Raw genomic sequence first — 25,838 nt, forward strand, 5'->3', positions numbered from 1 at the left:
ATTCTCCTTTGTTTTCAATGTCCTTAAATTTCACTGTGATTTACCTCAGTGTGGGTACATTTGCAGGCACTAGGAGCAATTTAACACAAATCCTTCATTTCTGGAAAAATTTCTTGAAGTATTTCTTTTTTTTTTAAATGTATTTATTTTATTTATTTATTTTTGGCTGCATTGGGTCTTCGTTGTTGCATGCGGACTTTCTCTAGTTGCAGCAAGCGGGGGCTACTCTTCATTGCAGTGCGTGGGCTTCTCATTGAGGTGACTTCTCTTGTTTTGGATCACGGGCTCTAGGCACGTGGGCTTCGGTAGTTGTGGCACACAGGCTCAGTAGTTGTGGCTCGCGGGCTCAGTAGTTGTGGCTCACGGGCTCTAGAGCTCAGGCTCAGTAGTTGTGGCTCACAGGCTTAGTTGCTCCGCGGCATGTGGGATCCTCCCAGACCAGGGCTCGAACCCGTGTCCCCTGCATTGGCAGGCGGATTCTTAACCACTGCGCCACCAAGGAAGCCCTTGGAGTATTTCTTTGAAGATACTTTGTCCTCCTTTTTTTTCCCTCTGTTTTCTATTTCTGGACTCAATATATTTGTCTGTTAGAGAATCAATCCTACATGTCTGTTTTTCAAATCTTCACTCTATTATTCTTCACCTTTTTATTTTTCTGCAACACTTTCTGGTAGACTTCCTCAACTCCATCTTCCAAGTCTGCTCCTGAATTTTTAAATTTCTGCTTTCATAACCATTTTTTTTAAATTTCTGAGGATTTTGTTGTTGTTGTTCTCTCTCTCTCTCTCTCTCTCTCTCTCTCTCTCTGTTGTTGTTCCCTTTTAATGTTTCTTTTTGCAGCAGCCTGTTTCTGTTTTGGGAATGAAATGCCTTCCCTTGTCTGCTTTCTAAACTATATAGTTTATTTTAAAGATTCCTTCTTACTTCATTGTCTGTTTCCTCCAGTTTTGAGGACGTTTGTTTTTTCCTGCTGCAGTTTTTGAGAAGGTTTTCTTACTATTTAGCTGCTTCTTTGACCAATCATCCTGTTTGAGGTCTCACTGTCATTCTACTTCAGAGGTACCAATTCTTGAACTTTGGAAGAGATTTCCTAGGTAAACTGTGTTCTGTTTCCGCTTTCCCCACAGCCTGCTTGGAATTCAGCTTTTTAAGGTCTGCTAAATCTTTTTACTTTTTTTTTTTTTTGCTTTTGTTTCTCTTTTTCTTTGTCTTGAAAGATTATACCTTTTTATAATATTCTTTTACTGTCTGTTATCTTACTGGTATTTGGGGAGACAAGGAACTTATTGTTTGCATTTTATCTAACATTTTCAATCAGATGTCTCTGAATTTTTGCTTTTACAAACCCTGCTTTATGCTTTCTTTATTAGGTAATTATCGATAATTAAGGGGCAAAATATATTTGCCATATACTTACTTTTAGTTTTTTGTTTATTTGTTTTGTTTTGATATATTTGTTTGTTTTATTATCCACTACTTTGCTCTGCAACCCATTAAATTAGGGCTGAGATTAGGGAGAGTGTTATCAGTGGTTATGGTAGCAGAAGCTTGCTGTGACAATTGTATGGTCTATTTGTATACATATTCTTATAGCAGAGAGAAAGAATCATAAGAAAGGAATGGAAGAAAGAACGGTGTTGAGGGGATGGTGTGAATGAGAACACACCAAGCTCTACTTGTTCTGTATCAGATCTATGTCAGATGTTCTATATCAGATGTTCACAAAAATTGTGTGATTCTCTCTGCCTGCCCCCTTTCCCGCTGGAAAGTTGTATATTGTAGTGCTGGGCCTCCTGGGCCACAAGGAATAAAAGGCAAAGTGGGTCCACCAGGAAGAAGAGGCTCAAAAGGAGAAAAAGGCAAGTATGCATCAAAGTAGAATTTCTAGAAAACAACATATGGAGGATTGGGAGGCACTGTGAAATGTACAATGTGGATTTCATTTAGATTCTTCACTCACCTTAGTTACCCCCGTGAGTACTTAACTCACTGTGTGCTTGTGATGTGATTAGAACTTACCGAAAAGTCAAATCTATATCTTACAGCATAAAGGAGACACTTACCTGCCATGAAATTTGTCTCAAAGTGATGACTTTTTCCACAGGATCCTCTCAATTCCTTGAAAAAAGCAGAGATAGGACAGTATTGATCTTTAATTTTGGTTTCTCTCTGTGGGCCCCATCTTTCCCAGACTCATCAAATACCTATAGCTCTATGTTTCTACACCCTAAATTGTTTGGTTCCTTTTTGACCAACTGAGTCAGGTGGGTATGAGAGCTGAGGAGTTTGACTGTCCTAAAGGCATTTTTTTAAAATAAAGGTCCTGATGATTAGAAAACGCACTATAGGGAATTATTAGCTGTAACATGCAATACAATCAATAATCCCTCTTAACATATTATTTGGATTCTTTAAATGCCCAGAGTTTATGCTCTAACCAATTTTGTTGTTGTTGTTTCAGCAGGAACCAAATTAAGAGACTTTGTTTTTTTTAGTAGGAACCAAATAAGAGACTTCTAAACTTTAAAAAATACGAAACTTTCTTATTTTCAAAGTTTCTTCCATAGAATCAGACATCGGCTTTTCCCCTAGATTTTGTCAGTTTGCGTTTATTAAGACAGAACACCCCATTTGTCTGGAAATGATATGTCCACCCACATAGACCATAGCTACCTCCAGGTCATGCCCTGTGCTCTCCACATCACATGTTATCAGTTATCTGTGATAAGAATTGTGCACATCAGACCCTTTTTGTTCTTATTCGCACTATTGGTTTTGTATAGTAAAGACTTTATTGGGATTTCATTCAGGAAATTTGACAAAGCTGCCTTTTATCCTCTGTCTAGGAAGCACAGGGCTCTGTGCCTGCCAGCCTTGTCCCTCAGGCCCACCCGGCCCTCCAGGACTTCCTGGGAGGCAAGGGAGTAAAGGAGACTTGGGACTCCCTGGGCGACTTGGAGAAAAAGGTTACCCAGGCCTTCCTGGTGCCAGAGGATCTCCAGGGCCACCAGTGAGTAACTCTCCAGTATCAATCTTTCTAGTTAAAAGAGACTGGTAGAGATAGAATTCACTTGTACCTCTCTCCAATTTATAGTGATATATATATATTGTATGTTTTGAATCTATAAGTATATTCATGACAAAAAATCATCTCTATCCTTTCATTCATTCATTCATCATTCATTCATTTCTTCAGTCAACTAATATTTATTGAGCACCTACTATGTTCCAGGTACTATTCCAGGTGCTGGGGATACAGCAGGGACCAGAACACTATCTCTGCCCTCTGGGGGCCTCTACTCTGTTGGGAGGACATACACCATATAACAGATAGACGGGTGAATATAGAGTATGGCCGATGGCAATAAAGGCCGTCACCATCTGGTGTGGCTTGCGTGGAGAGAGTGAGGGAAAGAGCAGACCTGAAGTGAAATGGCTGGAGGTTAGGAGGGGTTGGAGAGCATGGAGCATTGCAGGTGGGTTGGCTTCGAGCTTGTACTCTGGATGACATAGAACAGCCAGCGGAGAGTTTTAAGGAGAGAGGAGTCTGACAATAGTTTTAATTGGGTCACTCAGGCAGCTTTGTTAAGAACAGACCAGAAGAGACAAGGGAAGAAGCAGGGAGATTTAGCTGGGCTATTGCTGCAGTAATCCTGGTGAAATATGATGGCGGACAGGTGTACCTATTACTGTTGGGTGTGACGGGAAGTGGTCAGATTCTGGGTATATTTTGACCATAGAGCCAACAGACTGGCTGTGAGGCTGGATGTGGGATATGAAAAGCAGGGAAATAAAGGATGGGGCCAAGATGGACAGACAATGTGAGGAGCAGGCCTGGGGGGCAGGAGAGGGAGCAGTGCTGTTGGGCACATTTTAAGTTTGGGGTGCCGATTAGACGAGCAGGCGGAGGTCTCAAGTGGGCTGTGGGATGAGATTCAAGTGAGGGATCCAGATGAGAGATCGGGTGGAGCTGTAGATATCGGCTTCGTCAGAGTTTATGTTATATTTCGTGCCAGAGGATGCATGAGATCTTGCGGTGACTTCTATTTGCTGACCATTCCAAGGGACCATTCCAAGTGACTCGGGCTGAGGCAGAGCGGTCCCTCAGAATAAAATCAGTGCCCCTGGGGGCCCTCCCCTGGAGGCTGGAGACAGCCCTTATTACAGGGGCTTAATCCTTGGGTGGCCAGGAGCCCAACCATCAGCCCCTGTGCACTCTTTTCCATTTTCCCCAGGAAATCTCATGAAACTAAGGTTCCAGTCTGAGAGCCTTAAGTGAGGGTGATGGTTAAGCTCTTCCTGCACCAACCTTGTCAACTCAACGAGAAGTTAGGTCCTTAATATGCATATGTTGAATAAACATAATTGTAATTATCAATATTAAGTAGGCTGCATTTTATTGTCTGCTTCTTTAATTCAACATTTTATAGTCATTTTTTAATTTTTTATTTTTTAAAACAATCTTTTTTTAAATTTATTTTTGGCTGCGTTGGGTCTTTGTTGCTGTGCACGGGGCTTCTCTAGTTGTGGCGATCAGGGGCTACTCTGCGTTGTGGTGCGTGGGCTTCTCGTTGCGGTGGCATCTCTTGTTGCGGAGCATGGGCTCTAAGCACGTGGGCTTCAGTAGTTGCAGCACGCAGGCTCAGTAGTTGTGGCTCACGGGCTCTAGAGTGCAGGCTCACTAGTTGTGGCTCACGGGCTTAGTTGCTCTGCGGCATGTGGGATCTTCCCAGACCAGGGCTCAAACCTGTGTCCCCTGCATTGGCAGGCGGATTCTTAACCACTGCGCCACCAGGGAAGTCCCATAGTTATTTTTTTATGTTGTTACCTAATCTTCATAATGAAGGTTTTATTGGCTCTAAAATATTTTTCTTCCTTCACATTGAGTCGCTTCTCAGAGCTAACATCTTGGAGTGTGGATTACTAGTTCAGCCAGGGTTATCCTGGCGGAGGTTTATGTAATTCAGTTGCTCCAGGACTTACCTCTTAATTTAAAAAAAAAAATTATTTTAAATTAAAGTGTAGTTGATTTACAATGTTGCATTAAACTGGCCGTATTTCTGATGTCTCTGTTCTGTGTATGATTCTGTCCATATGACTTCTCTGTACTAAATTCATCTCACTGTGATCACAGTTAGGGACCAAGTTCATACTATGGGGCACAGGAAAGGAAAGGAGGGAGGGAGGGATGGACAGAAAGAGGGAGCTTGAAGGACCCACAGACAAGCATTCTTGGGTGTTCTCACTCCGCTGTACATCTCTCTCCTCTGCTGGTCCCTGGCTCCAGAAGCCACAGATTTGTGGGAAAGTAGAAAACAGAAAAGTAGGTTTAAGTTCCTTGCAGTTTTTCCTGTGGTTGGACCAAAGCCTTGTATTCATTGCCTTAGCCTGAGAGCAGTTCCCAGGATGGGGGTTTGCCACCACGATGCTCTATTGGAAGGCACAGGGCTTAGGAGCACATGGACCAAGCTTCAAATCCCAACTCTGACATTGGTGAGCTCTGTGGTGTTCCTGTAAGATGGATATAACAACACCTGTCCTACGAGTTTGTTGGTAAGAATTCAATTCAACAGTATATTCTGAGAGCTACAAGGTACACACCAGTGAACCAGATGGCCAGGGTCGCTGCCCCTGAGGAGTTGCAGCGCAAACCAAAGGTCACAGACTGCCATGGACTAAATCTGAACCTCCAGCGTGTTTCATTCTGTCCTCACAGTGTTTGCTTTTGTACTATTAATATGTTTATGGCTGCCCTTGAGAAATTGGAAGCCCATTAGCACAGATCACTGGATCCCCACCACTGCCGGAAGCTGAGGAGGTCTGGGGGCTCGAGTCTCCACCATGCCCTCTCGCCTGCTTTTCGGAAGAGCATGGCCCCCCAGTGGGCATCCATGGTTGAAGTTCCTGACCTAGACTGTGTATAAAATAACTAGTACTTGCCCGGCAGAGAGGATTTCTTGTGGCTGCTGAGATTTTGTTGTTGTGTATTTTTTTTACATCTTTATTGGAGTATAATTGCTTTACAATGGTGTGTTAGTTTCTGCTGTATAACAAAGTGAATCAGCTATACATATACATATATCCCCATATCCCCTCCCTCTTGCATCTCCCTCCCACCCTCCTTATCCCACCCCTCTAGCTGGACACAAAGCACCGAGCTGATCTCCCTGTGCTATGTGACTGCTCCCCACTAGCTATCTATTTTACATTTGGTAATGTATGTATGTCCATGCCACTCGCTCACTTCATCCCAGCTTACCCTTCCCCCTCCCCATGTCCTCAAGTCCATTCTCTACATCTGCATCTTTATTCCTGTCCTCCCCATAGGTTCTTCAGAAACTTTTTTTTTTGGATTCCATATATATGTGTTAGCATATGGTATTTGTTTTTCTCTTTCTGACTTACTTCACTCTGTATGACAGTCTCTAGGTCCATCCACCTCACTACAAATAACTCAATTTGCTTTCTTTTTATGGATGAGTAATATTCCATAGTATATATGTGCCACATCTTCTTCATCCATTCATCTGTTTATGGACACTTAGATTGCTTCCATGTCTTGGCTATGGTAAATAGAGCTGCAATGAACATTGTGGTACATGACTCTTTTTGAATTATGGTTTTCTCAGGGTATATGCCCAGTAGTGGGATTGCTGGGTCATATAGTAGTTCTATTTTTAGTTTTCTAAGGAACCTCCATACTGTTCTCCATAGTGGCTGTATCAATTTACATTCCCACCAACAGTGCAAGAGGGTTCCCTTTTCTCCACACCCTCTCCAGCATTTTATTGTTTGTAGATTTTTTGATGATGGCCATTCTGACTGGTGTGAGGTGATACCTCATCGTAGTTTTGATTTGCATTTCTCTAATGATTAGTGATGTTGAGCATCCTTTCATGTGTTTGTTGGCAATCTGTATATCTTCTTTGGAGAAATGTCTATTTAGGTCTTCTGCCCATTTTTAGATTGTTTGTTTGTCTTTTTGATAGTGAGCTGCATGAGCTGCTTGTATATTTTGGAAATTAATCCTTTGTCAGTTGCTTCGTTTGCAAATATTTTTTCCCATTCTGAGGGTTGTCTTTTCATCTTGTTTATTGTTTCCTTTGCTGTGCAAAATCTTTTAAGTTTCATTAGGTCCCATTTGTTTATTTTTGTTTTTATTTCCATTTCTCTAGGAGGTGGGGCTAAAAGGATCTTGCTGTGATTTATGTCATAGAGTGTTCTGCTTATGTTTTCCTCTAAGAGTTTTATAGTGTCTTGTCTTATATTTAGGTCTTTAATCCATTTTGAGTTTATTTTTATGCGTAGTGTTAGGAAGTGTTCTAATTTCATTCTTTTACATGTACCTGTCCAGTTTTCCCAGCACCACTTATTGAAGAGGCTGTCTTTTCTCTATTGTATATTCTTGCCTCCTTTATCAAAGATAGGGTGACCATATGTGCGTGGGTTTATCTCTGGAATTTCTATCCTGTTCCTTTGATCTATATTTCTGTTTTTGTGCCAGCACCATACTGTCTTGATTACTGAAGCTTTGTAGTATAGTCTGATGTCTGAGAGCCTGATTCCTCCAGCTCCGTTTTTCTTTCTCAAGATTGCTTTGGCTATTCGGGGTCTCTTGTGTTTCCATACGAATTGTGAAATATTTGTTCTAGTTCTGTGAAAAATGCCATTGGTAGTTTGATAGGGGTTGCATTGAATCTGTAGATTGCTTTGGGCAGTATAGTCATTTTCACAATGTTGATTCATCCAGTCCAAGAACATGGTATATCTCTCCATCTGTTTGTATCATCGTTAATTTCTTTCATCACTGTCTTGTAGTTTTCTGCATAAAGGCCTTTTGTCTTTTTAGGTAGGTTTATTCCTAGGTATTTTATTCTTTTTGTTGCAGTGGTAAATGGAAGTGTTTCCTTAATTTCTCTTTCAGATTTTTCATCATTAGTGTATAGGAATGCAAGAGATTTCTGTGCATAATTTTGTATCCTACTACTTTACCAAATTCACTGATTAGCTCTAGTAGTTTTCTGGTAGCATCATTATGTATAGTATCATGTCATCTGCAAACAGTGACACTTTACTTCTTCTTTTCTGATTTGGATTCCTTTTATTTCTTTTTCTTCTCTGATTTCTGTGGCTAAAACTTCCAAAACTATGTTGAATAATAGTGATGAGAGTGGGTAACCTTGTCTTGTTCCTGATCTTAGAGGAAATGGTTTCAGTTTTTCACCACTGAGAAAGATGTTGGCTGTGGGTTTGTCATATATGGCCTTTATTATGTTGAGGTAAGTTCCCTCTATGTCTACATTCTGGAGGGTTTTTATCATAAATGGGTGCTGAATTTTGGCAAAAGTTTTTTCTGCATCTATTGAGATGATCATATGGCTTTTCTTCAATTTGTTAATATGGTGCATCACATTGATTGATTTGCGTATACTGAAGAACCTTTCATTCTTGGGATAAACCCCGCTTGATCATGGTGTATGATCCTTTTAATGTGCTGTTGGATTCTGTTTGCTAGTACTTTGTTGAGGATTTTTGCATCTATGTTCATCAGTGATATTGGCCTGTAGTTTTCTTTTCTTGTGACATCTTTGTCTGGTCTTCTTATCAGGGTGATGGTGGCCTCGTAGAATGAGTTGGAGAGTGTTCTTCCCTCTGCTATATTTTGGAAGAGTTTGACAAGGATAGGTGTTAGCTCTTCTCTAAATGTTTGATAGAATTCACCTGTGACACCATCTGGTCCTGGCCTTTTGTTTGTTGGAAGATTTGTAATCACAGTTTCAATTTCAGTGCTTGTGATTGGTCTGTTTATATTTTCTATTTCTTCCTGGTTCAGTCTTGGAGGGTTGTGCTTTTCTAAAAATTTTTCCATTTCTTCCATTTTACTGGCATATTGTTGCTTGTAGTAATATCTCATGATTATCTCATGATTGGCATATTGTTGCTTGTAGTAATATCTCATGATTGGGGTTGTGTTCCTATCTTGCTATTTCTGCAGTGTCAGTTGTTACTTCTCCTTTTTCATTTCTAATTTTACTGATTGGAGGCTTCTCCCTTTTTCTCTTGATGAGTCTGGCTAATGGTTTATCAATTTTACCTTCTCAAAGAACCAGCTTTTAGTTTTATTGATCTTTCCTGTCATTTCCTTCATTTCTTTTTCATTTATTTCTGATCTGATCTTTATGATTTCTTTCCCTCTGCTTACTTTGGGATATTTTGTTCTTCGTTCTCTAATTGCTTTAGATGTAAGGTTAGTTTGTTTATTTGAGGTGTTTCTTGTTTCTTGAGGTAACATTCTATTGCTATAAACTCCCCTCTTAGAACTGCTTTTGCTGCATCCCATGGGTTTTGGGTCATCATGTTTTCATTGTCATTTGTTTCTAGGTATTTTTTAATTTCTTTTTTGATTTCTTCAGTGATCTCTTGGTTATTTAGTAGTGTATTGTTTAGCCTCCATGTGTTTGTATTTTTTTACAGATTTTTTCCTGTAATTGATATCTAGTCTCATAATGTTGTGGTTGGAAATGATACTTGATATGATTTCAATTTTTTAAATTTACCAAGGCTTGATTTGTTACCCAAGATATGATCTATCCTGGAGAATGTTCCATGCGCACTTGAGAAGAAAGTGTATTCTGTTGTTTTGGGATGGAACATCCTATAAATATCAATTAAGTCCATCATGTTTAATGTATCATTTAAAGCTTGTGTTTCCTTATTTATTTTCATTTTGGATGATCTGTCCATTGGTGAAAGTGGGGTGTTAAAGTCCCCTACTATGACTGTGTTACCATCGATTTCCCCTTTTATGGCTGTTAGCATGTGCCTTAGGTATTAAGGTGCTCCTATGTTGGGTGCATAAATATTTACAATTGTTATATCTTCTTCTTGGATTGATCCCTTGATCATTATTTAGTGTCCTTCTTTGTCTCTTGTAATAGTCTTTATTTTAAAGTCTATTTTGTCTGATATGAGAATTGCTACTCCAGCTATCTTTTGATTTCCATTTGCATGGAATATCTTTTTCCATCCCCTCACTTTCAGTCTGTATGTGTCCCTAGGTCTGAAGTGGGTCTCTTGTAGACAGCATATATACAGGTCTTGTTTTTGTATCCATTCAGCCAGTCTATGTCTTTTGGTTGGAGCATTTAATCCATTTACATTTAAGGTAATTTTCGATATGTATGTTCCTTAATTGTTTTGGGTTTGTTATTGTAGGTCTTTTCCTTCTCTTGTGTTTCCTGCCTAGAGAAGTTCCTTTAGCATTTGTTTTAAAGCTGGTTTGGTGGTGCTGAATTCTCTTAGCTTTTGCTTGTCTGTAAAGGTTTTAATTTCTCCATCAAATCTGAATGAGATTCTTGCTGGGTAGAGTAATCTTGTTTGTAGGTTTTTCCCTTTTATCACTTTAAATATGTCCTGACACTCCCTTCTGGCTTGCGGAGCTCCTGCTGAAAGATCAGCTGTTAACCTTTTGGGGATTCCCTTGTATGTTATTTGTTGCTTTTCCCTTGCTGCTTTTAATATTTTTTCTTTGTGTTTAATTTTTGATAGTTTGGTTAATATGTGTCTTGACATGTTTCTCCTTGGATTTATCCTGTATGGACTCTCTGTGCTTCCTGGACTTGATTGACTATTTCCTTTCCCATGTTAGGGAAGTTTTCAACTATAATCTCTTCAAATATTTTCTCAGTCCCTTTTTTTCTCTTCTTCTTCTGGGACCCCTATAATTCAAATGTTGGTACGTTTAATGTTGTCCCAGAGGTCTCTGTGACTGCCCTCAATTCTTTTCATTCTTTTTTCTTTATTCTGCTCTGCAGTAGTTATTTCCACTATTTTATCTTCCAGGTCACTTATCTGTTCTTCTGCCTCACTTATTCTGCTATTGATTCCTTCTAGAGAATTTTTAATTTCATTTATTGTGTTGTTCATCATTGTTTGTTTGCTCTTTGGTTCTTCTGTGTCCTTGTTAAACGTTTCTTGTATTTTCTCCATTCTATTTCCAAGACTTTGGATATCTTTGCTATCATTACTCTGAATTCTTTTTCAGGTAGACTGCCTATTTCCTCTTCATTTGTTTGGTCTGGTGCGTTTTTACCTTGCTCCTTCATCTGCTGTATGTTTCTCTGTCTTCTCATTTTGCTTAACTTACCGTGTTTAGGGTCTCCTTTGCGTAGCCTGCAGGTTTGTAGTTCCCGTTGTTTTTGGTGTCTGCCCCCAGTGACTAAGGTTGGTTCAGTGGGTTGTGTAGGCTTCCTGGTGGAGGGGACTGGTGGCTGTGTTCTGGTGGATGAGGCTGGATCTTGTCCTTCTGGTGGGCAGGACCGCATCTGGTGGTGTGTTTTGGGGTGTCTGTGAACTTATTATGATTTTAGGCAGCCTCTCTGCTAATAGGTGGGGTTGTGTTCCTATCTTGCTATTTGTTTGGCATAGGATGTCCAGCACTGTAGCTTGCTGGTCGCTCAGTGGAGTTGGGTCTTAGTGTTGAGATGGAGATCTCTGTGAGAGCTTTCGCTGTTTGATATTACGTGGAGCTGGGAGGCCTCTGGTGGACCAGTGTCCTGAACTTGGCTCTCCCACCTCAGAGGCTCAAGCCTGACACCTGGTCAGAGCACCAAGACCCTGTCAGCCACACGGCTCAGAAGAAATGTGAGAAAAAAATAAATAAAATAAATAAATAAAGTTATTAAAATAATAAAACTTATTAAAAATAAAAAAGTAATAAAAAAAGAAAGATAGAAAGAAGAGAGCAACCAAACTAAAAAACAAATCCACCAATGATAACAAGCGCTCAAAACTATACTAAAAAAAAAAACGGACAGACAGAACCCTAGGACAAATGGTAAAAGTAAAGCTATACAGACAAAATCACACAAAGAAGCATACACTTACACCCTCAGAAAAAGAGAGAAAGGAAAAAAATATGTATATATATATTAATTAAAAAAAGGAAGAGAGCAACCAAATCAATAAACAAATCTACCAATGACAATAAGCTCTAAATACTAAAGTAAGATAAACATAAAGCCAGAAACAAATTAGATGCAGAAAACAAACCCCAAGTCTACAGTTGCTCCCAAAGTCCACCACTTCAATTTTGGGTTGATTCATTGACTATCCAGGTATTCCAGAGATGATTGTGGAGCTTTAATCCGCTGCCCCTGAGGCTGCTGGGAGAGGTTTCCCCTTCTCTTCTTTGTTCGCACAGCTCCTGGGGCTCAGCTTTGGATTTCGCCCCTCCTCTGCGTGTAGGTCGCCCTCTGGCGTCTGTTCCCCGCCCAGACAGGACGGGGTTAAAGGAGCAGCTGATCTGGGGGGTCTGCTCACTCAGACCGGGGAGAGGGAGGGGCACGGAATGCGGGGCGAGCCTGCGGCGGCGGAGGTCGGTGTGATGTTGCCACAGCCTGAGGCGCGCCGTGTGTTCTCCCAGGGAAGTTGTACCTGGATCCCGGGACCCTGGCAGTGGCGGGCTGCACAGGCTCCTGGGAGGGGAGGTGTGGAGAGTGACCTGTGCTCGCACACAGGCCTCTTGGTGGCTGCAGCAGCAGCCTTAGCGTCTCATGCCCATCTCTGGTGTCTGCGCTGTTAGCCGCGGCTCGCGCCCGTCTCTGGAGCTCATTTAGGTGGTGCTCTGAATGGGAGTATTGAGTAGTGTGTGGAGCTGTATTTTCTGTACATTAAATGGCTCCCAATCATTTTGTCCACTTTAGTTTTGATACCTGTTGTATACATTTTAGGCTTTTTCTTTGCTCTTACTGTTTGATGCTGCCATTGTCCTTTCTCTACTTGTACCTCTACCCCCCTTTGTAGTTCACTGCTCATGAACTAATAGAGGCCAGTTAAAAAGATAATTAAGCTTGCTTGACCATGCTGTTAAGATTGTATGAAAAAAAGACAAAGTGGCATCTGTGTAAGCAAAGCAAGTGGTCTGCTCAGTCATTTTTACCTCCTTCCAAATTCTTGTCTGTGTTTCTTGATCATTGAGGTCACCAGATAAGTGACCTTAAGCTATATACAGTGCTTCTATAACTGTATTTACTGTAATGCTTGGTCATTCTCATATACCAGAGGTAGGATTACAGATTTTTGATATGTCTTACTATTTAATAACATGTAACACAAAACTGTGACTGAAATAGTCCAGGCTCAGGGCAGTGTTGAAGTTAAAAGATGATGAGCCCATTGGCCAAAATCAGTTGTTTACTTGCCATACAGAGGAAATACATTGATTACAGAAAGATTCCTTCTCTTGCTCATCAATGTTCTACAATATCACAGTGTTTTTCATCACATTCATTCCTAAACCTCTGTGTTCTGCTCTAGTGCCAGCTGCAGTGGTTAACCTCTCCCCTCCTTTCCTCCCAATTCTACATGACAACACTCAAGATAGTTAACTTTTTTAATTGTAAATTATTTTGAGATAAATTTTTATGTTATGACTCACAAGAAGTTGCACAATCATACCCAGAGGTCCCATGTACACTTCACCTGGCTTCCCCCAGTGAATATCTTACAGAACCGCAGTACATTACCAAAACCAAGAAACTGACAGTGACACATTTCTGCTGACTCAGGCACAGTGGTTACTCAGATGCCACCAGCTTTCACAGGCAGTTCAAGAACCTCAGTTTTGTAAGGCAGGACCCCCCCTTGGAAGGTGGGGAAGAGAATGACACCAACAGTACCAAACTAGAATCTAGAACAGGTGATTTAGAAGGAAAGAAGAGAGAGGTTAGATGTATACAAATAACTTTTGACCCATCACAGTTAAACTGATTTTTTCCTCGTGTTTTTTACCAAGGGAAAACCTGGTACCTCAGGACCACCTGGCAGCAAAGGAGAAAAAGGTGACCTGGTTGTATCAAGAGTGAAAGGTGGGCATAATCAATCAGCTCCCTGCCATTTTCTGAATGATGTATGAACCATTCTCTTGCATTAATTTCTCCTGTGACTGCAGATGAATTCTATAATAAGATTTGGGACTGTTGCGATTGCTTAAAAAAAATACTCCCTGCCCTTCAGAGTCGTGTGAATGTTGAGCCTAAATCCTGTGCTCAAATCCTCATTGTTGTGAACTGGGTTTGAAACAAGACCTCCTTTGGTTTGCCTAGCATTTATTCAGTGCATTATAGTATCCTGTATTAATCAAGAATATTTTGGTTGTAAGCGACAAAAACCCAGCTTGAAGTAGTGTTTTTAGAGAAGTCATTTATTGACTTAAACAAAATTTGAAAGGTTAGGTGTATGGTTTGCACCGGGACAACTGCATGAGAAGGCTGTCTCGGCATCTTGCATCTTTCTTTGCACCATCTGCATTTTCGCCCTGTCTGGTTTTCTCTGGGCTATGGGTACATGCCCCCAGGTAGCTCCAAGTTCTTACAGCCAGAGGTGAAAGAAAACTCTACCTCCTTCTGCTCCAGTTAGAATAAAAAAGGTCCAGGAAGGACTGGATTAGCCTGGGGCATGGGCCCAACCATGGACCATTCCCCCACTCACTATGGCCAGGGGATGGCATACCGTGTTTGGTGTCACACAAGCAGAGGAAGATGCTGTAGGGATTGGCACTTCCACACACAACCTCCTTGTCAGAACAGGAAAAGAAACATTTCCCAAATAAGAGATTCAATGGGCTTGGCAATTGTCAGTCTCCCCTTTGACTTTTGCATGGTGGTCTTCGTGTGACTTTAGTCAACTGAGACGCTCAGAGGAACCTCTACCAGCCCAGGGTCATGGTCATTGCCTTTATCTTTAGTCCTTTGTTTCCTTCTACTTATTCCATTGCTGAGAAGGGCTTGACTCTTTCGGCCTTTGTTACCAGGGCATAAAGGAGAAAGAGGTCCTGATGGGCCCCCAGGATTTCCGGGGCAGCAGGGACAACACGGTCGAGATGGATATGCTGGAGAAAAAGGGGACCCAGGACCGCTGGTGTGTATAACTCTTCTCCTGCTATAGAGTTTCACTCTCTTACATGGTCACAAAGCATCTGTTTTCCCCTTCTCAGTTTAAAAAAGCTGAACGGTAACGTGTCAACGTGCTGTAAATCAGAGTCGCCTTTGATTCCCTGCCACAAAAAGATGGCTGTTACAAAAGGTATGGCTTATTGCAGATGGTCTAAAATCCCGAGTGCAGTTCATCATAGCAAGAGTTTCTCTCCCTAGTCTTTATATTCTTCTCGTGGTGCTTATTTCCTTCTGGGGCCCTTGTCTCTACAGAGCCCGCACTGGTTTCAGGTCTGTTCAGTTGACTCTGTAGGGTGGAGGATAGCACACAGGTCCTGATAATTACCTTCAGTTCTGTTCTCTGATGAAGAAGCACATGAGGGGAAGTGGCAAGCAAGAAAGGAGGAACTAGTGCAGATCCACTGGATAGACATATTGGCTGATGGAAGGTCCCACTGATAAATGATAATTCTGCATTTTTCAGACATGTTTTGGGTGGAGTCCACGTGTAGCTGATGAAGTTCATAAGAAAAGACTGTGAGACATAAGCAGGAACTTAAAATATCTTGGCACATGAGGTAGTTTTGAATGCTTGCAGTGCCACACAAACTGAGCTAGATGTTTTACTCCTAACTGTTGTCTTCTGAGGAACAATTATCTTTGAGAGTTTACAGTAAGGAGATGGAGGCTTAGGGTACGTTACTCAAGGTCGACAATCTATCAAGTAGGCTAAGCAGGAGGGCAAACCCAGTCTTTCTTATTTCCAGTACCTGCTGTTTCCACCAGATCATGCAGCCTGCCATTGAGAGTGTTGTAAAAAGGAAGGACCATGTTCTGATTTTATAGGACTCCTATCTGATAAAATACATGTGAATAAGAGACGGAAGTTTGGAAGTTGGGTTAGATGGTATTTATAGCTTTCTGGTCTTTCAGCGGATATTGAGTATATGAATAATCTTCTCTGCTTTAGATTTGGTAATCCCTGTTTCATTCATTCTTCCACTTAAGAAACTACAGTGGTCCCCCCTCATCCACAGGGGACATGGTGCAAGACCCCAAGTGGATGCCTGAAACCGTGGATAGTACCCGACCCCATACATACCTATGATACATACCTATGATAAAGTTTAATTTATAAATTAGGCCCTGTGAGAGATTAACAACTAATAATAAAATAAAACAATTATAACAAGATACTGTAATACAATTTATGTGAATGTAGTGTCTCTCTCTCTCTCAAAATATCTTGTTGTACAAATTTAATGCCTTTCCATCTTAACTAAGCACTTAGCAAGCACTGTGCCACGACTTCTGCAGGTTGCGGTGTGGCAGCAAAACTAGCACAAATTTCATTTTCCTTCTTCACAATCTCATGGATATAAAAGTCATTCTTACCATAGATCTTAGCAACCTCAGCATACGATTCTTCTTTCTTTCCTTATTAAATTGAGAACGTGCACCTTTTCACTTAGAGGAAGCACTTTACAACTTCTCTTGGGCATATCTGAATTATCAGCGTCCCTACTCTTGTGCTCTGGGGCTGTTACTAAGTAAAATAAGGGTGACTTGCACACAAGCACTGCGATACCACTGCAGTCAATCTGATAACCAGACGCTACTAAGTGACCGACTGAAGGATACGCTGGAGAAGGGGTTGATTCGCGTCCCTAGTGAGATGGAGCAAGACGGCTTCATCATGCTACTCAGAACGGAGCGCAGTTTAAAACTTGTGAATTGTTTATGTCTGGAATTTTCCATTTAATATTTTCAGACCGTGCCTAACTGAAACCTTGGAAAGTGAAACCGTGAATAAGCAGGGGACTGCTGTATTTAGAAACCACCGTCACTAAGTGATAAGTGTCATCATGTACTAACCTAACTGTGAAAAACCGAAGTATATTTACAGATCAGATGGGGAGAGGAATTTCTATACCACCCGCTAGGGACGGGGGAATCTCTCTAGAGTTTCAGACTGAGTCTGAAACAATTCAGACTCATAGACCACATTTGGGACCAGGCCGCTCAGAAGGCTAGAAGGCGTGACCCTCAGCTTGCCTGCAGGGCAGTGTCAGGCCTTCCTCCTACACGGGAGTCCTTGCAGCTTTTCGTTCAGTTGGGGTGAAGGCAATGAGATTCTCATATGCAGAAGTGTGAGCAGCCTGGACTTGAAAGCCTCCTTCTCCACGGGAGTGTTATCTCCACCACAGGGCTAGCTTGCGGGGACCCCACAAGGAACTTGCCAGTTACAGGAGCCACCTCTTAAGGAAGCCCTGACAAAGGCTCCACACAGGTCTTTATAGTTCTTCCAGACCACATGCAAGTTTTGCAGCCAGGGATTAATTTTACCATAAGCAATGTGGTCTAGTAACGCAGTTGACATCCATTTTTATGCAGATTCCTGAAGAGCAGAACTAGACCCTTAACCAAAGGTCACATTCTTATGCAGGAGGAGAAAGGATTTGTCAGCCCTTGGCCCACAGAGGTGGAGGGCGATAAAGTCCCTCCCTGTGTCTTACAATAATGCAGAAGAAAACGTTTCTAATAGATAAGAATTTATTTAGTTTGTAAGCCCACTACTTCCCTTAATGTATGCATTTCTATATGTTATTGTATTTGCTGTCACAGAGTGGTTCTAAATAAAATTTCTTATTCTGTATTTAAGACGTAACACATATAATTTTCTGTTTTTGAATCATAAAACACACATCAAGAGCATATATATGTCTGTAGATATGTATGTAAAACATTAAGAAGAATCTTAGTTAATCATTTAAAATTACATTTGCTATTAAGTAACTTCTAGAATTAACTGGCTTTCTGCATGCATTTTTGTAGCCTACAGTGACAATGACTGCTTTGAGTTCATGGCCTTTCAGAGGTTGGTGATTGACTCTTGATGCAAATGTTCTCAGGGAGATCATGAAGATGCAGCCCCAGGTGATAAAGGGCCTCCTGGACCACCAGGCCCCCCGGGCAGAGCAGGACCTAGGGGGCCTCCGGGACTGGGATTTCCTGGTCCACCAGGAGAGAGAGGGCAACCAGGAGCTCCAGGCTGCCCAGGCAAGAGGGGCCCTGATGGCTTGAAGGGTCAGAAAGGTAATTTTGAATGTTTTTGTGGCAGAATGTCAAGTGAAATCATGGAAACTAAAGTAAGCTTCTCTTCTGGGCAAAGTTATTACAGTTATGGTAGAACCTCTAAAATAAAATTCCCACAATTCACTGTTCAAACCTTGAATGTTGTCAAACAAATAAAAGCATTACAGCACAATCAATACTTAAAACAAATCTTTAAAATGCTAAGATGTCTTTGCTGTTTTATTGGTTTGGCAAATTGCCTTTCATTCATTTCTCAGTATCAATGTGGATAATCTGACTTAAAATTATATACATGTATATATTCAAAATCTCTCCTTTTTTACTATCTTTTGAGATTATGCATTTTATTTGAATAAAACCACTAATATTTCATTTTAAAAATACAGCATTGTCCATGAAAACCCATTTGTAGGCCTTCTAGGGAGAAAAAAAGGAGGGATTTTAAATATATTTGACAGTTATTTGGATTTCAAACAATAAAGTGGCTTGTAGTTTTATAGCTGAAAACTTTTTAAAAGTTTGGAAAAAGATTGATTTAAGATTTTTCTCTTTTGTAATATGTGCATATGACTTGAGTTACATAGGTACTTGTGAAATTTTATAATATAATAATATGTTTGGTTCTTGCTTTGACAACATAGAAAGACGAATACCTTGGAATTTGATATGGTTTAAGATCATGGTCTGGAACCATCAAAATATAACATTATTTTTATTCATATGGTACATTTTTTATTTAAGAGCTTATGGTGTAATACATTATGAGATGAAATTTCTGTTATAAAAGGGAAACATTCCATTTTAAAGGAGAAGAAAACTCAGAGCACAACTTTGAAATTTTATTTTCTTTACCAAGTGAAATGAAGGATGACAAAACCACATTGCAAAGTCATTAGAAAAACAAGAGCCAGTATATATATATATTTTTAATAAATTTACTTATTTTATTTTTGGCTGCGTTTTGTCTTCATTGCTGCACACGGGCTTTCTCTAGTTGCAGTGAGTGGGAGCTACTCTTCGTTGCGGTGCACGGGCTTCTCATTGTGGTAGCTTCTCTTGTTGCGGAGCACGGGTTTTAGGCGTGTAGTTGTGGCACATGGGCTCAGTAGTTGTGGCTCGCAGGCTCCAGAGCACAGGCTCAGTAGTTGTGGCACATGAGCTTAGTTACTCCACCACATGTGGGATCTTCCCCGACCAGGGCTCAGGCCCGCGTCCCCTGCATTGGCAAACGGATTCCCAACCCACTGGGCCACCAGGGAAGCCCCCAGAGACAATATATTTGAAGCACCTGACCCATGGCAGGCCCTCAGTGAACGGAAGCTGTTATTAGTATCTCTCCCAGTCTCTTCATTTGCGCAATTCCCCCACATCCAAGCTAGGAGTCAGATCTTGGGAACTCAGTGTTGGATACTTGCTGCTATTTCATGATTTATCAGAGCTTCTGATTCCATTGTAGTAGACATCCATGGGTCTATACATCCATTATTTTTTGTAGGTTATTAAACTGATATTTCTTGGAATCAATATTTTTCTTATTCCCCTTCTATTACTGTCTGACAGTTGAAGTTCAGATTTCAGGACAGATCTTCTAGAAATTCAAAATAAACGTAGTTCAAGTGACCTAATGAGACTCGAGAGTCTTCTTTTCCTTTGAATTCCACATATACCGTATGAAGAAGTATCTTGATCGAGTTGTCATTGAGATTCACGTTGCATTGGACTATCAATTATGTGAATGCCAATTTTTTTTTTTTCATTCCAGGTGATACAGTTCCTTGTAACGTAACCTACCCTGGGAGGCCAGGCCCGCCAGGTTTTGATGGACCTCCAGGTACGATCAAGGAGAAGTTACTGTCATACACATTCCCAACTAAAAGAACTGGTAAGACAGATAAACCAATAGCAAATCCTCAGGAACTATTTAGGATATTTCTACCCTGATTATAAAGTTTTGAGGGACTACGGGAAACACCATTTGTAGCCATTCCTCTTGGGTCGCCAGTCCACCAAACCCACTCTGAATAATATTTCTGTGCAACAAAATTTACCTTGATTTGATCACATATCAGCAAAAATGATCGCCTTTTGAGCATTTTAAAACTATATCTTCTTTCTTTACTTGTGCCCCGAGAGTGAAAATTGATTACTTGCTTACTGATTATAAGTTTTACTCTATTCTGCTTTCCAAGAGACCCAAATATCTGACCAGAAACATTCTGAAAAATGCCCATGCATCTACACCCGATTACACTTTCATACAACCACTGCACTTGACTCAGTCACGTATTTATAGCTGAATTAAACCCTAGATCTATATAAGGGATTTTGTCTAATTCTTTTTTATTTATTTAGAGTTCACTTAAATTGACCTGTTAAGTACTGGCATGGCCACTAAAGGTCACCTTTCTTGTTCTACGTAACTATCAATACAAAAAGTGTTTAAGCATTGAATGATGAATGGCTCTGTATTGCCCTCTGTAACCACTAGCTTTCACAATCGTGTTGTGTAACAACCTCCAAATTGCAGTGGGCTTTAACAAATAATATTTAGTTTCTCTCTATGGGTCTGTCGTTCAGCTGATCTAAGATGGTCTCTATCGGCTTCATGCCTGGTCCTGGGTTAGGTCAGGTCTGCAACGGGCATCTCATTGTGAGGCCAGGGTGTGCTCTGCTCCTGTGGTTGCAGAAATGCCAGAGGGTGGGGCCCAGCTTCACTTGCACTGTTCACACCTCTCATTACTTCATGGTGTTACTATCCTATTGGCCAAAGCAAGTCACATGGCCAAGCCCCGGGTCAAAGTGTGGGAAATACGGGCCACCCACCACAAGGCAGTGGCAAGGGTGTGGAAATATAATTCTGTATCAGTGGAGTGAAGAATGGTTGGTTGACTGATTGTACGTTCATCTTCACATTTGCTGGTACCTCGTCATGGATGGATAAAAAGCACGCGTGGTCACTTCCAGCAGCTTCAGCCTCAAGGGAAGTGAACACTCAGAGTTTCAGCTAGCAGTTGCATCTCCTTTGAAGTTCATGATTTATAAGTTATTTTTGCTTCGAGAACTCCTTGTAGGAAAACACAGAAGGTTTTTAAAAAATCTCAATTCGTTTTGCAGGTGCTTTTTTTTTTTTTTTCCCCGGTACGCGGGCCTCTCCCGTTGCGGAGCACAGGCTCCGGACTCGCAGGCTCAGTGCCATGGCTCACGGGCCCCGCTGCTCCGCGGCATGTGGGATCCTCCCGGACTGGGGCACGAACCCGTGTCCCCTGCATTGGCAGGTGGACTCTCAACCACTGCGCCACCTGGGAAGCCCAAATGTGCTCGTTATTTATTTATTTATTTATTTTGCGGTACACGGGCCTCTCACTGCTGCGGCCTCTCTCGTTGCGGAGCACAGGCTCAGCGGCCATGGCTCACGGGCCCAGCTGCTCCGCGGCATGTGGGATCTCCCCGGACCGGGGCACGAACCTGCGTCCCCTGCATCGACAGGCGGACTCTCAACCACTGCGCCACCAGGGAAGCACTTGCAGGTGCTTTTTGCCTGTACTTCATTTAAGGGCAAATGCAGTAAGATGCAGGGAAACAGACTTGGTCTTTATTCTGGTGCTTTCTCATCAAGCCACACACTGGCCACCACCTCTGTCCTCTTACAAGGAAGGGTATCCTCACATATTTGTGTTTGAGACTCAGCATGGGAAGGTATCAAAAGATTCATCTGAATGGTGGTGTATGTCCCAAAGGCTTTCAGAAAGAATTCTTTACGGTATGGCTTCTGAGAAAGTACCTTAACACAATCTCTATGAAAAGCTTATTTGGAGCACAAGACTTATAAAAACCAGGCTAGGCACCACCTATACTTCCATAAAGTAGAAATACCCTAAGAAAGACTTAACATAGATTTTATTTTAAAAATCATCTTATTTTGTCCTCATTTGATTTTATTGTGTCTGTGTTTTGTTGTTTTTGTTTAGGTCCAAAGGGATTTCCAGGTCGTCGGGGAGCTCCTGGGTTGAGGTGTCTGGATGGGGAAAAGGGTCAACGTGGCAAACCAGGAATCTCAGAACTACCTGGTCCACCTGGTAAATAAGGGCTTTTCATTTAGGAATGTCTCATGATCTTAGTCAGCGAATGGCCCAGGGATCCCTAGATGGTGGGAGAATGGTTTTTCTTGATATAGTAGGCTCTTAGCTATGTTTCGATAACTTCTAGGTTATGATACTTTTGTGATGTCTCAGGGCTCCTTAAACCTGGAGCATGAGTTATAGACTATTATGTTATGTTGTAGGAACTGCTCAGTCTAGACAGACTCTTTGCTGGTAAGTGAAAGCAATTAGGGAAACGTCATTGGCTTATAGGAAACACGGAGTTACAATTCATTTTCTGACAAAAGGTGGGAAAAAACAATATTGCCTCTTAAGTTACTCCTAATTTTAGTAGGTATCCCTGTATCTTAAAACAATGTGTTTTTATCAAAGTAGTAGTCTTATATGTGTGTTGGTTCTATATCTGTACATGTAACAATTTAAACAATTTTTTGTTCAATAGGTTTTCATGGTGATATGGGAGATCCAGGTTTTGGAGGTGAAAAGGGGTCCTCCCCTGTCGGGCCCCCAGGCTCTCCAGGTTCACCTGGAGTGAATGGTCAGAAGGGACCTCCGGGAGACTCTGCTATTGGCTACCCAGGACCCCCAGGAAAGAGGGGTCTTTTAGGAGTACCAGGGTCAAAAGGACTCAGAGGTGATCCTGGACGACCAGGGGCTGCAGGTATGAGGGCTGTGCTCTTCCTGTGGTCCATAAAGCCAGCTCAGTTCTGAAACAGGTCCCTGAAGAGTGTCTAGACTATCTTGCCTTAAAAATCTAGAATTTAAAATTTTCAGTCAAGCATCTTCCTTCATACATGGGCATTGGTTACATTTCTAATAACCTGCATCCGCAGTGTTGCCTTTGCATTTTATTGGTGGTTTTCACACCCAGCTCACCGTGGCTCAGTCTGTTCAGTTTGATTCAGCAGCTACCGGACATCTGCCTGCTTTGGACTCCAGGACAGTATGTTAGCTCCGAGGGGCAGGGAGATCAGCCCACTGCCATTGCCAGGCTGAAGGAGGGCAGGACAGGCTGTCAGAGAAGAGCAGCTCCGTGGGGCAAAGCAGGGTGGGCTGGCATTCAAAGGAAAGCTCTGGGGGAGAGCTAGGCACGAGCTGAGTCCTGGCAGACGCTGTGTTCTTTGGACAGGTGAAAGGATAGAGAGACTTTCATTCCAGCAGGGGTAGCAGGCAGGGCAGTGAAACTTAAGATGAGGAGATGGCCCTGGCACTGAGTCACATCCTTTGCTGAAATCGTTATGGATTCTTCAGGATCCCCAGCAGAGGTTTTCAGATTTTCATGTACTTAAAAATACCACACCCCCCAAAAAACAGGGGTAGAGGTGGGGGTCATTAACATCACCGTCTTCTGGGCCCCAATCTAGGAAATTGTGATTCATGACATCAGAACTGGGTGGAGCCCAGCAGTCCAGTCTGAATTTCAACCCCTGGGGGATGGTGACGAAAAGTGGACCCCAGATCAGACTTTTACAAACAGTGTTCTGGTTCTTTTCTAATGATGGATGGGCCAGTGTTTATTAGGTACCCATGATAGTACAATAGTACAGGGAAAATGGAAGGCGGGGAAATAAGCCACATTCTTGGTCCTCAGAGAGCTTATCCAATAGTTTGTAAGTCAGAAGCTTTCATATACAAAAACCCATTTAATTGGAACGTAACAAGATAATACATTATGTGAGTCAATGAAAATAATTTTGTCCCAGTAATCCCACTATCTCACTTGTGAAATGTATTTAAGGGAAGAATTCAACAGGAGATGGTTAGTACGAAAATACTGTTGCAGTATTATTCACAGTAGAGGAACAATTGAAAACAGTAAAGAGAGCTAAGTAATACGTACATACACATACTCACACACCACACTCAAAGGAATACTATTCAGCTATTAACAATTAAAATTATATTTGCAAAGATTACAATAAAATGGAAAACATTTGCATATTAACATGCAATATGAAATAACCCAACAAATGAAAGTGCACTGGGATTACTATTTTAAAAATGCAAACATATGAACCAAAATACAATGAAAACATTAAACAATAAAATAGATTTTTAGGTTAGGGTGTAGAATTATGGAAGACTTTTTTCCCCCTGAAGATCATGATGCTATCTTTCCAATAAATACAAATTTTGAGAGTTGGAATGATGAAATCGTTTACAGAATGCAAATTCAGACAGTACAAACTGGGCGTGCAAGCATTGTGGTGGTTTGGGGTAAAGCCTGCCGCAATGTTAGAGGCTAATGGAAATCAGGAAGAACTGCATGGATTTTTAATTTGCATAAGCAACTTCTACATTGTCTACATAACCTTATCAAGTAATTCTCTTAGCAATGCATGGTTTTACCGTGCACTTGGAGCTCACTATCATCTATGGTAAGAAAATCCATTCAGAGGCTTAACTCATTGGAGCCCAGAGCCGGGATCAAAATGTTTACCTCCAGTATTGATATACATGAATACCACTGTAGGCCGTCTATGTAGTGTTATGCCCTCAGTGTCACAGATGAACTGTATCATTTCAGGGCCAGCTGGCATGCCCGGATTCCCAGGTCTCAAAGGTCCCAAAGGGAGAGAGGGAAGTGCTGGGTTTCCAGGGATCCCAGGTCCACCCGGCCATTCCTGTGAAAGAGGCGCTCCAGGGAGACCAGGGCCACCAGGGCTCCCTGGAGCTCCAGGAAGTCCAGGTAAGTGTCGGCAGGTGTCAAGAACTGTGACAGGTGTGGGGTTTACCCTACTTACAGAGGAATAAGCTCACCTGTTGCTCTTTTACGGCTGCTGGCAGAAGCAAGATTCTTGGGTCAGAAACAAAGGATTTGATTATTTATGGCACTGCAAGTAGCAGGAGTTTCATGTTGGTTTGTGTCATTTCCTTGTGTCACCCAAGTGTCTCTGGGGTGATATAAGAGGGGCTAGTGGATGCCGCACACATGGTGGGTTGCAGTTTCTGAGCCTGAGATACAACAGCTATACATTAACCTGCAAGACAGCTTGCTTTTCTTACTGGGGGAGGCACTATATCTGTCAGGCTGCTCGCTGCCAACACAACCTTGAGAAATAGCCCGAGTGAGGATGGGTCAGGACCCTCTGTTCTTGGAATACCCAGCAAGACTTCAAAGAGACCCATGAGAAAGTGTCTCTCAACACAAGGTGCTGGGGGGCTGTTTCCAATATGATCTTTATTTCACCATCCAGATTGTCACCTGTTATTTAAATTCTGCTGTGTTTATCCAAATCCAAGAATACACCCTCTCAAAGGATCAAAACGAGATTGGAGCAAACCCTGCCACTACAGCTTTGTTTTTAATCACCAGTAATTCTAGATGACGTTGGTGATTCCTATAATGCTCTCATTACAAAGTGAACAGCTTGACCAAAATTCACTTGGCTGTAGCTTTAAGAAGCACCTGGAATGTTTTCTCCTATTAGTTCCCACCCTCTCCCCACCCAAGAGTAAATATAAATTCTTTACCCTTATCCACTTTCCATTTTAAAAGACTTTATAATGCATCTCAACTGGGAAATATTTATTCAAGTAATCTGCCTTTCTTTTTATAGCAGCCAGAAAAATATATACTTAGACTGATGGAGAGTCGCTACTGTGATTTTAGCTGATAAATATTGTTTACTTGGCCACAGATACACAATTTAAGCTACCATGGATTTTTTTCCTGCCCGTGTGTGAAGCCAGTTCTCAGTCTTCCTCC

The 25,838-nt window shown here is 41.6% G+C and overlaps 1 protein-coding gene across 1 annotated transcript in view; it reads left to right on the plus strand.

Moving 5' to 3' along the window:
* COL4A4 (collagen type IV alpha 4 chain) overlaps positions 1 to 25,838 on the plus strand; it is a gene marked incomplete at its 5' end in the record, with an annotated part of 118,387 nt that overhangs the window by 51,078 nt on the left and 41,471 nt on the right. The window contains 9 exons of the mRNA XM_082658683.1: positions 1,770 to 1,863; positions 2,851 to 3,010; positions 13,796 to 13,868; positions 14,813 to 14,919; positions 17,846 to 18,029; positions 19,792 to 19,860; positions 21,998 to 22,105; positions 22,572 to 22,790; positions 24,657 to 24,818. Coding sequence (XP_082514809.1) covers positions 1,770 to 1,863; positions 2,851 to 3,010; positions 13,796 to 13,868; positions 14,813 to 14,919; positions 17,846 to 18,029; positions 19,792 to 19,860; positions 21,998 to 22,105; positions 22,572 to 22,790; positions 24,657 to 24,818 — 1,176 coding nt within the window. The remainder of the gene's footprint in view (positions 1 to 1,769; positions 1,864 to 2,850; positions 3,011 to 13,795; positions 13,869 to 14,812; positions 14,920 to 17,845; positions 18,030 to 19,791; positions 19,861 to 21,997; positions 22,106 to 22,571; positions 22,791 to 24,656; positions 24,819 to 25,838) is intronic.

The sequence above is a fragment of the Grampus griseus genome (assembly GCF_964374135.1).
Source record: "Grampus griseus genome assembly, chromosome: 7".
Taxonomy (NCBI): Eukaryota; Metazoa; Chordata; class Mammalia; order Artiodactyla; family Delphinidae; genus Grampus; species Grampus griseus.